Consider the following 11,686-nt stretch of genomic DNA (forward strand, 5'->3'; position numbering starts at 1 on the left):
TCGACTTCTAGCAACTGCGCAGGTTGTTTGTTAGACTGTAATACCCTGATGATTGCCACACACGCTTAACAAAGCTAGCTTTACCCAGTAGACGCTGCTCCTGTTTGCTTTTTCTGTTTTACTAGGGCAGGATTTTGATCTTTGTGTGCTTTCGCCCCAGAGCCACATTTGATTTATCCCTGGGGTCTGGACTACACAATTCGAGAGGATTAAAATCTTGGCAGATACCATGAAGTCTGTCCTATGTGCTTTATAGTTTCATTTCACAACCAGGCTGAACAAGGGTAAAAAAACACATAAATATTTGTATTTCCCACAGATTAAAAAGCATAAGATGTGGGCAAAAGATAAGCAGCTCAAGTCTAAAGGACTGCCGCCATGCAACCTAACAGCTCAACTGGAATGTCCACCCACTATGACGGGTATATGTAAAGTTGAGGCGTGTTTTGTCACACTCTTTGGCCTCTTCAGAGGTGATATAAGTCGCTGTACTGTTGATATGAAAGAGGCATTTTATATTGCACTGGCTGATATATGAGATTTGACAACCGACACTAGTGGATGCAGCATTAGGCAAAAGCAAAAACAAAACAAAAAAAGCAATGCAATTTTTAAAATTCTTTATTTGCTGTTAGAAATTGCTACTTTATTCCACAAGTTTCCAATTATCAGCTTTTAATAGGTTACTGATACGACTGATCACTTAAACGTATATAAGCATATATTCAAAAGTACTTTTTAATTGTTTAAAAATATTACAGTATATAATCTATACTATGCCTTTTATAATGAGGAAAAAAAAGACAATGCATATCTAACGACTGAACACTTTGCAAATATATTTATTATTATTATTATTATTAAATTTATTATACTACCTAAAATTTAAATGTAACAATAACAAACATTTTGTCTGATATAACTATAGATATAGGGGGGAAAAAATCTATATTTGTTGCAAAATCAGGCTTTTCTTTTTTAAATTTTTACTTTTATGGGTTTACTTATGATGATAGTTTACAATGATAATAGTTTACAAAAGTTTCCACTAGTTCACTACATTAGTTAACATGAAACAACAATTAAAAATAGAAACAATAATTAAAAATAGTTCATGTTTATGTCAATATTTACTAATACATTAAAATCAAAAGTTATAAATATTATAAAGTGATATTATTTAATAGTCCTGCTAACATTAATAATTGAACAATTGAATGAATAATTAATAAAAAAGATAAATAAATACAGTATCAAATTGCACATTGTTAGTAAATATTAGATGATGCATTAACTAACGTTTTTGTATAGTGTTACCATAACATATGCTGTATGCTCAAAACTGAACAAACAACAGATAGAGACATACTAACCAAAGGCAAACTGGCCAAAAATGTGCTTTATAGTTTCATTTCACAACCAGGCTGAACAAGGGTAAAAAAACACATAAATATTTGTATTTCCCACAGATTAAAAAGCATAAGATGTGGGCAAAAGATAAGCAGCTCAAGTCTAAAGGACTGCCGCCATGCAACCTAACAGCTCAACTGGAATGTCCACCCACTATGACGGGTATATGTAAAGTTGAGGCGTGTTTTGTCACACTCTTTGGCCTCTTCAGAGGTGATATAAGTCGCTGTACTGTTGATATGAAAGAGGCATTTTATATTGCACTGGCTGATATATGAGATTTGACAACCGACACTAGTGGATGCAGCATTAGGCAAAAGCAAAAACAAACAAAAAAAGCAATGCAATTTTTAAAATTCTTTATTTGCTGTTAGAAATTGTTACTTTATTCCACAAGTTTCCAATTATCAGCTTTTAATAGGTTACTGATACGACTGATCACTTAAACATATATAAGCATATATTCAAAAGTACTTTTTTATTGTTTAAAAATATTACAGTATATAATCTATACTATGCCTTTTATAATGAGGGAAAAAAAGACAATGCATATCTAACGACTGAACACTTTGCAAATATATTTTCAAAGTTGATGTAATACTCTTGGCTTCATCAAAAAAAAAGATGAAATGAACTTTCTCTAAATGAATTAAACTGGGGGAAATATCAGATTCTTGTGTAAGGTTTAAGAAGGGTTTTCAAGTGTCCTCAGAAAACACCATAGTCCTCTTGCACAATCACAATCCAACCTGCTGCAAGATGCGGGCCGGAAATGTCTAATTTTTACGTAATCTTCTCCAAAGCCTTTCTTCATCACACACAACAATACAATTGCAGGGACAGATTAACCTGGATTTGTACTCTGTGTTTTACAGATTGGTAAGCAAATGTTCTTCATCTTGGTTAAGCATAACATCTTCCTACATGGAGTAGTATAAGCTAGTATTAGTTACATCAGTGATATTGCTGTTGTGATGGACTGCAACTTATTCTCATTCTAGTTGAAGACACGCTGTGCTGGTGCATGCTGGGAGTTGATGTCAGAGATTCTGGTTTGTGAATTAAACATCTGCACATGCAGATGAGCAAAGGACCTGGAATGAGATCCCTGACACAAACCTGAATCTCTCTCTCTCCCACAGGGTGTTCCTTCCTAGGGTGAGATGACGCACCGAGCGACCATTTAAAATGCTGGAGTCAATGCATTGTTAATGCGAGAAGGATTTTGATAAGCTTCACTAAACTATCAGAGGACACAAATTTCACGCTTCCAAAATGCATTATTAATTATTATTTGTATGCACATTTCCATTGTTGTTATATTGTGTTTTCTTGTACAATTTTGCAATTTACAACATGCAATTTTTGTGCAGGGTGCATATTTTTACATTTCAAGACTTTATATTTAGATAGTTTATACAGTAGTTTAACATAACACAGCGTCTAAAAGCAGAAAAGAGGCACCGGGGGTTGCATTCAGGTTCACTTCTCTTAAATGGCCTAAAGCACTGACTTTTATCTGGAGTCGTTACACAGCAGGCTTTCACATGGTTTCAGGTGTTAGCTACACTTGAAGATCGCACCATTGTGCCTTTCCACGGAAGCTCTGCCAATGGCACATTTCCATATTCAACTCGACTAAACCTTTAGATGACCCGATGTGTGACTGATAGCCATTCATTTCTTAGGCTGTGTTCAGAATGGAATACTAGCTTACTACTACTAGCTTATGAAATACCGTAAGTACAGTTTTTCAAAAACAGGACAGTATGCAACTATAATCATTTCAAACAGTGGAACGTTGCTGTCACATGACGTGATCATGTTCCATATGATTTACATATAGTCCACAAGAGAAAATAATAGTTGAATTTATAAAAAATGACCCCATTCAAAAGTTTACATATGCTTGATTCTTAATACTGTGTTGTTACCTTGATTTATTTATTTATTTATTTTGTGTTGTCCATGAGTCCCTTGTTGGTCCTGGACAGTTAAACTGCCCGCTGTACTTCAGAAAAATCCTTCAGGTCTCACAAATTCTTTGATATTCCAGCATCTTTTGCGTATTTGAACCCTTTCCAGCAATGACCGTATGATTTTGAGATCCATCTTTTCACACTGAGGACAACTGAGGGACTCATACGCAACTATTACAAAAAGTTCAAACGCTCACTGATGCTCCAGAATTTAAGAGCCAGGGGTGTAAACGTTTGAACAGAATGAATATGTGAACATTCTTCTTATTTTGCCTAAATATCATATTTTTTCATTTAGTACTGCCCTTCAGAAGCTACAGAAGATACTTACATGTTTCCCAGAAGACAAAATAAGTTTATTTTACCCTGATATTCAAATTCAAAAAGTTTTCACCTCCTGGCTCTTAGTGCATTGTTTTTCTTTCTGGAGGATCAGTGACCGTTTGAAACATTTAGCAGATTCTGTAAGGTGTATGTAAACTTTTGACCACAACTGTACATAATATCAGCATAATTCACTTACTGGAGAGGGTAACTTTGCATGCAAAATAAAAATAAAATGCCACTATACTGTAAAATAAATAAATAAAAATAAATAAAAATTTTCTTTAAACTTTAAGTTCCTAGAATTTTTAAATATAATCAACTTGGCTGTTTAAGTCATTTCAAATTAAACGGACTTAAAAAAAATCAAGTTGAATCTCATACAGTAACTTCTAGAAAAGTTGAAATTGCTCTACTTATTTTTATGAGTTCAAAGTCATGTAAAAACAAAGGTTGCCATGACTTAATCACATACTTTTTTACAGTGTATGCGAATACATACAGATTTGTGCTGCATAAATCTTGTTGCTTTCTCCTGCTAGCTAATTGATAATACCTATTTTCACTTAAAATTCGTTCTCATGCAAGTAATGCTTGGCTGTGTTACTGCTTGCTGTTGTTGTTATTGTTTTAAAATGCATATTCATGTTCTAGCTTTGCTTATATTCCTTATTATCCACTCCTTGCATCACATACACAACTTGTTAAACATCAAACATGATTTAAACCTTGTGTTTGGTTGCTGCATTTAGGAACTGACAAATGCAGACCACACAGCATGTTTTGTACTTAAGAATATAAAAGGTAAGTTCACTTATCTTGAGGTGCTGAATTTCAGAAGATCCCTGATAGTGGCTGCAGCAGGACCAGCTTTCAGCAAACACTGAACCAGACTATTCAAATTTGAGAACAAGCAATCTCATTGGCTGCAGAATCAGCAGCAGAGGCCAATCAGCTTGTGCATCTAGTGAACGATGTGAATGCATGTAAAGGACTTATCAGTCTGTGCAATAAATTAATAAAGATGTATATATATTCTTCTTCTTTTCTTTATTAATTTTCTTTTCTTACATTGAATTACAAGATTTTAAGTGCATGCATTTTTATTTTTAATTCATTTGTGTAAAATCTAGTGGGAGATCAAATAATGTTACTTATTCCCACACTGCAGTGCATCAATGCACTTTCATTACCAGGAAGGTCAATGTTCTGTGGCAAAATATTTTGCAAAGTAGGACTACAGGTATTCCGTGCATACTGAAAATTAGCATAATGTGCACAGTACATACTGTATATACTGCAGATATATGTAGTAGGATGATAGTATGCTGTTCTGAACATAGCCCTAGTTCTATGCTTTGTATAGCTTTTATAGGTATGATCATGAAGGGTCACAGACCAGAAAGGCTCAAAATGTGTGCTGAATGAGCCAAATTGCTTAGAAACATTTAATGTGCTAAATGAATTGGAGTTTAGAGAGGTGGATGGGTGGTAAAGCTGGCAGGGAATGCAAAAGGGAAAATTACTCTTGGATGAATGTTTCATTTCAGTTGGAATGCTGCAGTATGGTGGGATGAATTGCCTAGAACTATTTACTGGAGCGCTTGTTTTGGAAAAGACTCCAGCATGTTTTGCAGTGCATGATGAATCAAAGCTGTCCAGCCCAGTTACACATACTCAGTGTGCCTGTAATGAAATAAACACAGCAGAGTACATTGAGGTGATGTAGAGCTGCGGCGTGCAGAAGGGAATTCTGGGATGTGAGGATGTGTGACACTGGAGACTGTATGTGGCATTTTCCTGCCCTCAAGGGTCAGACATGCTGTAACACGATTCTGCTGGTCGGCCTTAATGCTAGACTTGTACCACTGGAACCACCTGTTTCTTTTGCATTCTCCTTTTGTGCTGGAGATCACCAAAGATGCATAAAAGACATTGAGAGGCATGAGAATTAATTGGTTCTTGTTCTCTTTTGAATCTGAGCTCGTCTGTTTGTCTTGCTCTTTACCTCAGGTCTCTCTCCTCGCCGCAGAGTCATGCGATTTATTGTCTATTTATACTCATCTGCTGCAATATTACAGTGAAACATCGGACATGTGACACACATTACATTGTTAGCTATGATTTATTTGCCATAGAGAATCAGCGAGTTTTTTATTTAACCATTTTGAACACTGAATCAGCCATAACTCACTCTAGTCTAACTCACTCCAGTTAGTGCCTTTAAAGAAAAGATAGAGATACGATTTCACTCATGTTATTTTAAACATACTTTTTGCTTCAGGTTTAAATATTAAAGGTGGGGTAAGCGATTTCTGGTAGCCAATGTTGACATTTGAAATCACCAAAACAAACACGCCCCTACCACAAAAGGGTCTCGCCCCTATTTTGATAGCTCCGCCCCACACATACGTACGCAACCCAGGCAACGATTAGTTCTGTGAAACAAAGCAAAACCAATGTTACACCGTGTCTACACCGGATGCAAGTGGCGCGGCGTGACAAAATACTATGGAACTCATTATAATCAGTGATGCTGTCTACACCATAGATATATATACATATCTATGGTCTACACTGGATGCGCCGTGGCACGGCACGACAAATCCCCGACAGAAAACTGCTGCTGCGTTCTATTTATGACGTATTGACACAAATTTCAAATGATTTTCAACGGTCGCTTTGTCGTGTCCAGTGTACTAGACAGACTTTAGCTGTTGCGGCGCAGACACGGTGTTACTCACCTATCGAGAAGAAACCAAGCAACCTCGGCGTCCGATCGCAGGCCTTCCGCTCCTTGAGTTCTCTCCAGCGCTGGAAAGCTGATCTGATATTTACATGGGTCCTACTTCTTGCCTTAAGCCTTCTTTTGTTCCGCAGACGTTTTCCTCTTTAGTTTTTTATCCGCCATCTCTATCTTTCTGAACGCTCTCTCCTCCACATCATGAGTAGACACGCCCTTTACTGCTGATTGGCTACAAGTTTTTTTGTTTTTTTTATCGCTTACCCCACCTTTAACACATCTTCTAAAGATATATGATCACTGCATCACAATATATATCATTTATGGCTTTGATAGCATGTTAAAGGGATAGTTCACCCAAAAATGAAAATTTCCTGAAAAGGCCATCCAAGATGTAGATGAGCTTATTTCTTCATCTGTACAAATTTGGAGAAAATTAGCCTTACATCACTTGCATTCACTGCAGAGGATCCATTGGTGAGCAAGTAATGTAATGCTAAATTCCTCAAAATCTGTTCTGAAGATCTTGGATGGCCTTTTCAGTTGGAGTTTAATAGTTTTATTATTTACTAGTAAACACAGTTACAGCCTCATCAGAAAATGCTTGACGGATTCATTGTCAGAACCTGGATCCAGACCCAAATCCTGAAGCACAAATTTTTTCTGAAAGTCCTGGAAATTAAAACAGAGATGCATTAATGTCTGTGATGATTAATGAAGATATACTGTAAGTGAACTTCCTAAACTTGATGGTTTGTCTTGCGGTATGTCAGCTTCCATGAACCATTTTCTCTTTTAGTCAATGTGCTGCAATAATGTTTTTTTTTTAAACTTGGAATTTGAATAATATGATATGAAACTTTCATGTGCATTTTTTGGTGTCTGTAGATGTAATCTGTCCTTGTCCATTGCTGCGAGTCAGGCAGGTATGGTATTGGTTAGCATACTTCGCATTAGATACATTCAACATCTGGCCACATTCAGTCATACTGCTTTTGGGCCTCACATCTGTACCTGGGAAAAATAGTAGGGCTTCTATATATGTGTGTTGGTGTATCAGAATGTGTGTCCAGTCAAACCTCACCCTAAATTCTTGTAGTCTGTCTAGTTTTGCACGGATGGTCTTGCGTTGGACCGCCAGCTCGGCCACATGGCTTTTCCACTGTTCGTCTTTCTCCTTTCACAGACACAAATACAAACACACAACATGTCCAGTTATCAAGAAGATTTTGATTAGTAAGCAATGCTGAGGACAAGATTTTAATGGTGGGTCTATTAAAAGAGGAACATACAGCTCTGTAATAACATTAGGCAGTTGTTATGAAACCATTAATTTTATAAATAGTATTAAGGGAGCTGTATTTATGTTGCATTTTCTTTTTATACCCTGCTGTCCACTTATAATGCTAGTCAAGGATTCCTGTACAAATTTTAGACTTATGTAACCATTTTCCTTCCTCATTGTCCTTTAGAAATAAACTGCCTGTTTGTTCTACTGCTCTGTTAAGATAATATTCAAATAACCTTTGTTATGATTGGTTAACCTCTTTACCTTAATTTGGGTGTTCCATGTTACTAATTACTGATTAGTCATAAATATGTTAATCAGACTGGTTATATGTTAATATGAACATGGTTACAATGTCAATATCATGGTGGTTTCTTAATGATCAGTTTTCTGTTTAGTATCCCTAAAGGACTATAGTGACATATGGACTATATAATTCACTGCCCTGCATCATATTTGCTGAATGAAATCCAATACTTCTAATTTTAGGGTGCCAGGGTTTACATAATAGAGTGAGGCAGGCCCTGATGTAGGGCTGAAGGAATGAGGCTGGGCTTGACCTTTGACCTATGCATGCTCAGCAGATATTCTGTGGGTGCTACTTCCAGTCTCTAAAGTGATAATTGCAGATATAGGCCAGGCAGTAAACGACATATGTAGCTGTATTCGACATATGGAAGACGTTGAAACACATCTTCTTCTATTCATACTAATAAGAGAAAAGACAGTCACAGACTGTTCTCTCCCAGTAAAACACACTCACAAACACACGGAGGATGGGGTTATCTGATGAGATCTGTGGTTTGGGGGATGTAGGTTATGAATGATAACAGGATCAAATAGTATGCACATGGGAAACTAGAGTAAGCACTCCTCCCTGACCCTCCTGTACATTAATCAGATGACTGACACACTGCAAACCTGGAAACTCGCTGGGAGACTTCGAGCAGCTGGAGAGGAAGGAAGTGAGAGTGGTGGACTGTCCGTTTGTAGCCTTTAGGAATTAAAAAGGCAAAGCTCAAGGCTATTCGAGGGACTTGACTAAGAAAGGAAGAGCAATTACACTTTTTTGAACTTCATCCCATTGGGGTTTCTTCTTAAACAAGCACTGAGTTAGGTGTTGCAGGAATTCTTCAAGCTGCTGAATTTATGATAACAGCCAAGTGGACAACAACAACACGGCTGTCCTTCAGTGACCTCACACTTGGCTGTTAGACTTGGACTTTACTGGCAGCAGACCGTGTGCAGCTGGGGGTTCATCAACTTACACAAACACACTCCCTGAGCGTCCTACTAACAGCTAAACAGTTGCTGTGCTTTCAACCATCACATCTTGCATCAGAAGTCTTAGTTCTGTCAGGACCACTATTGTCAAGGATGATTTTACATTTAGCATACAGTTTGGATTGGCAGTATGGTTCTGTTCTGGGCGAAAACTCCCTGCTCATCCATGAAGCCTAGAGCAGGGAGAGCAGTGATAACCCCCTTAGGGTAAACAGAACAGAACCAACATAAATGTAACAGATATCATTAATGGTCTTAATAACAAGTTATTGTAACAACATAATTTAGGATAGAGTAGTCTGATTTAACAAGGAATATCAGAAGGCCAAGTCCTGACTGTGCAGGAAAGGAGGAGCTGGGGATGAAGGAGGATAATTAGCTCCTCAGCAAAGCGATAAAGCTGCTGAATAATACGGGGTACATAGGTGAACATAATAAAGGGTCCATAGGTTAATATTATGAACAATTTTGAAGGAAAATAATTACCTTATTTGCCAAAGTTTGCAAGTTTTGTGGCTTTAGAGTTTGGAAAAATATTCAGTGTTTTTATTTATTTATTTGTTACATTTATTTGTTTAGCATAAGAGTTCATTCAAAAGTATCTACATCAAAAGCAACATTTGCAGTACATAATTGCAAGTATAGGCTTTGTTTATGGTTTTTGTAACTTAAATTTGAGATTAGCTAAATATGAGTCACTTAGTAGCATGAAAAGTAGATGTTGACAAGCTGAGCTGTATCTCCTTTGCGTCTCCGCCCAAAATAATCAGTATTAGTTTTGGATGCAAACTGGACATTTTCCACAGATTTGTCCCAGTGTTTTCTCTACAAATGTTCCTAGAGTCTGGTGCCAAGTTGTTTTGCACACAGACTGTGTATTTTTGTTTATTTTTGTTTTGTAAACATGCATACTCTGTGATATCTTTTGACATGTCAATCAGATGGTTATTGGCCATTAAAAATCTAAATAAAGTGGACCGGACTACCAATGTCCTGTTTTTAAAAATATATTTAAGCAGAAATGATTGCATTAGTATGTTTACCTGCGTAATCTGGCCATGCAATACAGAGGTCACTGCATGTGCAGCCAAAGTTAGGAACAATGCAGACATAATGCAATCAAGCACAACTAGCCTGACAATGTAAGTCTGATGAGGCAGGTCTGTCGTCCCTGGACAGACTCAGGCTGTTTGTGGTGGAGACAGATATAATTAGTGTTATCACAGCAGACAGCAGTGATAGCCCTGCAGTGACTTTTTGATGTTAGTCAACATACCTTCTGCTGCTCCTCTATCTCACGTTGCTTTTCTTGTTCCAGCTTCTCACGCGACTGTCGACGGCGGATCTAGCGGAACAGAGAAAACAGCTGAGATGTGCAATGAAAGTCGGTATGCATTAATAAACACAGACTTGTAGAGGTTTACGAGAAAGTAGTAAACAACTTTACCCTTTCTTCTTGCTTCTCCTGACATTCACTCTCCACACATGTGCTCTCCTCCAGACTCTCATCCTGCTTCTCAAGACTGTTTAAGAAAGTGTAATCTTCTTCTTTGCAGAGTTCTCGCATGCACTGAGTGGATAGTAAGACAATGCACATGATGAGATAATAATTAGTTTCCAACTATATTTAGCAGTTTTGTCAAAGGTCTGTTTTAAATGAATCTGTCATGTCTGTCAATCAATCATATCCTCATATAAAAAAACATGCATGAAAAAGTTGCAATAGAAACATAAAACCTTAGACATGGGAATTTGAGAAAACCTCTTTGCATGAGCCATCCTAAAAAAAAAGCAGAAAAGTCACATTTTTCACAGTCAAATTGAGTTTAAGTTCATTTTGTATCATGTGCACTCTAAAAAAGATTTGTTACAATTATCAGCCCATTTTCACGGCATCTTAAACACATTACTGCACAAACATAAGCAGGAATTTTATGTCGTTCTGTCCCCTGCTTTAATATAACCGCATAATTTTGTGAAATTCAATTGGATGAGAATATCTCTGATCTTACCTGGACTGAAAAGCTTCCAGTTTCTTTGAGCTCTCCTTTCGTTTGCTCTGTGCGCTGGTAAACCTCATACAAATGGTAATATACTATGACGATGTACAAAAGACATCATAGTTATTTCTGCACAGGGCTGCTAAAACAATCACACTGGTGCTAATAAAACCCACTGTCCCTTCACTTTTGATTAATTGAATTGTCCCATGGCAATATGTTTCCTTCACACTTCTGAACAAGGTTTCTTTTTCACACTGATTGTCAACCAGCTTCTCTCTCATACCAATATGTAGAAACCATAAGACTGATCACAGGTCAGTGTAAATGGACAGTGCAATCAGCCTGCAGAAAAACACAGAAGTCAGAGTTGTTTTTGGTGATGTCATTGGATCTTCTGGAATGCATATAGGGTTTAAAAGTTGTATTTGATGGAGATGTGTTTGACATAAAGTGGGTGGTATGACACCACAGACAGGCACTTTAGCAAAAACCAGAGAAGTGAGCAGCAAACCGAACTAGGATTGTATATGATGAAGGTGTCTGTTGTGGAGAGGTGTGTAGGTTGCATTTTTTTGCCAGAGGAAAGGTATTGGGATTGTTTTTACTAGTTTTAACCACCATAGCCTTCAGAGGGGCTTTGGCTTAGGTGTGAAGG

At 37.2% G+C, this 11,686-nt stretch overlaps 1 protein-coding gene across 1 annotated transcript; it reads right to left on the reverse strand.

Annotated features, from left to right (window-relative positions):
* Positions 1-7,038: 7,038 nt before the first annotated feature.
* Positions 7,039-10,807, reverse strand: LOC107711477 (PH domain-containing protein DDB_G0287875-like). The gene is made up of 5 exons (XM_016516456.1): positions 10,766-10,807; positions 10,476-10,598; positions 10,305-10,373; positions 7,541-7,633; positions 7,039-7,128 (listed from the first exon to the last, which is right to left on the reverse strand). Exons 1-5 carry the CDS (start codon positions 10,805-10,807, stop codon positions 7,039-7,041), a joined length of 417 nt encoding a protein of 138 aa, XP_016371942.1.
* Between the last annotated feature and the right edge of the window lie 879 nt (positions 10,808-11,686).

The sequence above is a fragment of the Sinocyclocheilus rhinocerous genome, unplaced genomic scaffold (genome assembly GCF_001515625.1).
Source record: "Sinocyclocheilus rhinocerous isolate Xijiao unplaced genomic scaffold, SAMN03320098_v1.1 scaffold208, whole genome shotgun sequence".
In the NCBI taxonomy this organism is placed as follows: Eukaryota; Metazoa; Chordata; class Actinopteri; order Cypriniformes; family Cyprinidae; genus Sinocyclocheilus; species Sinocyclocheilus rhinocerous.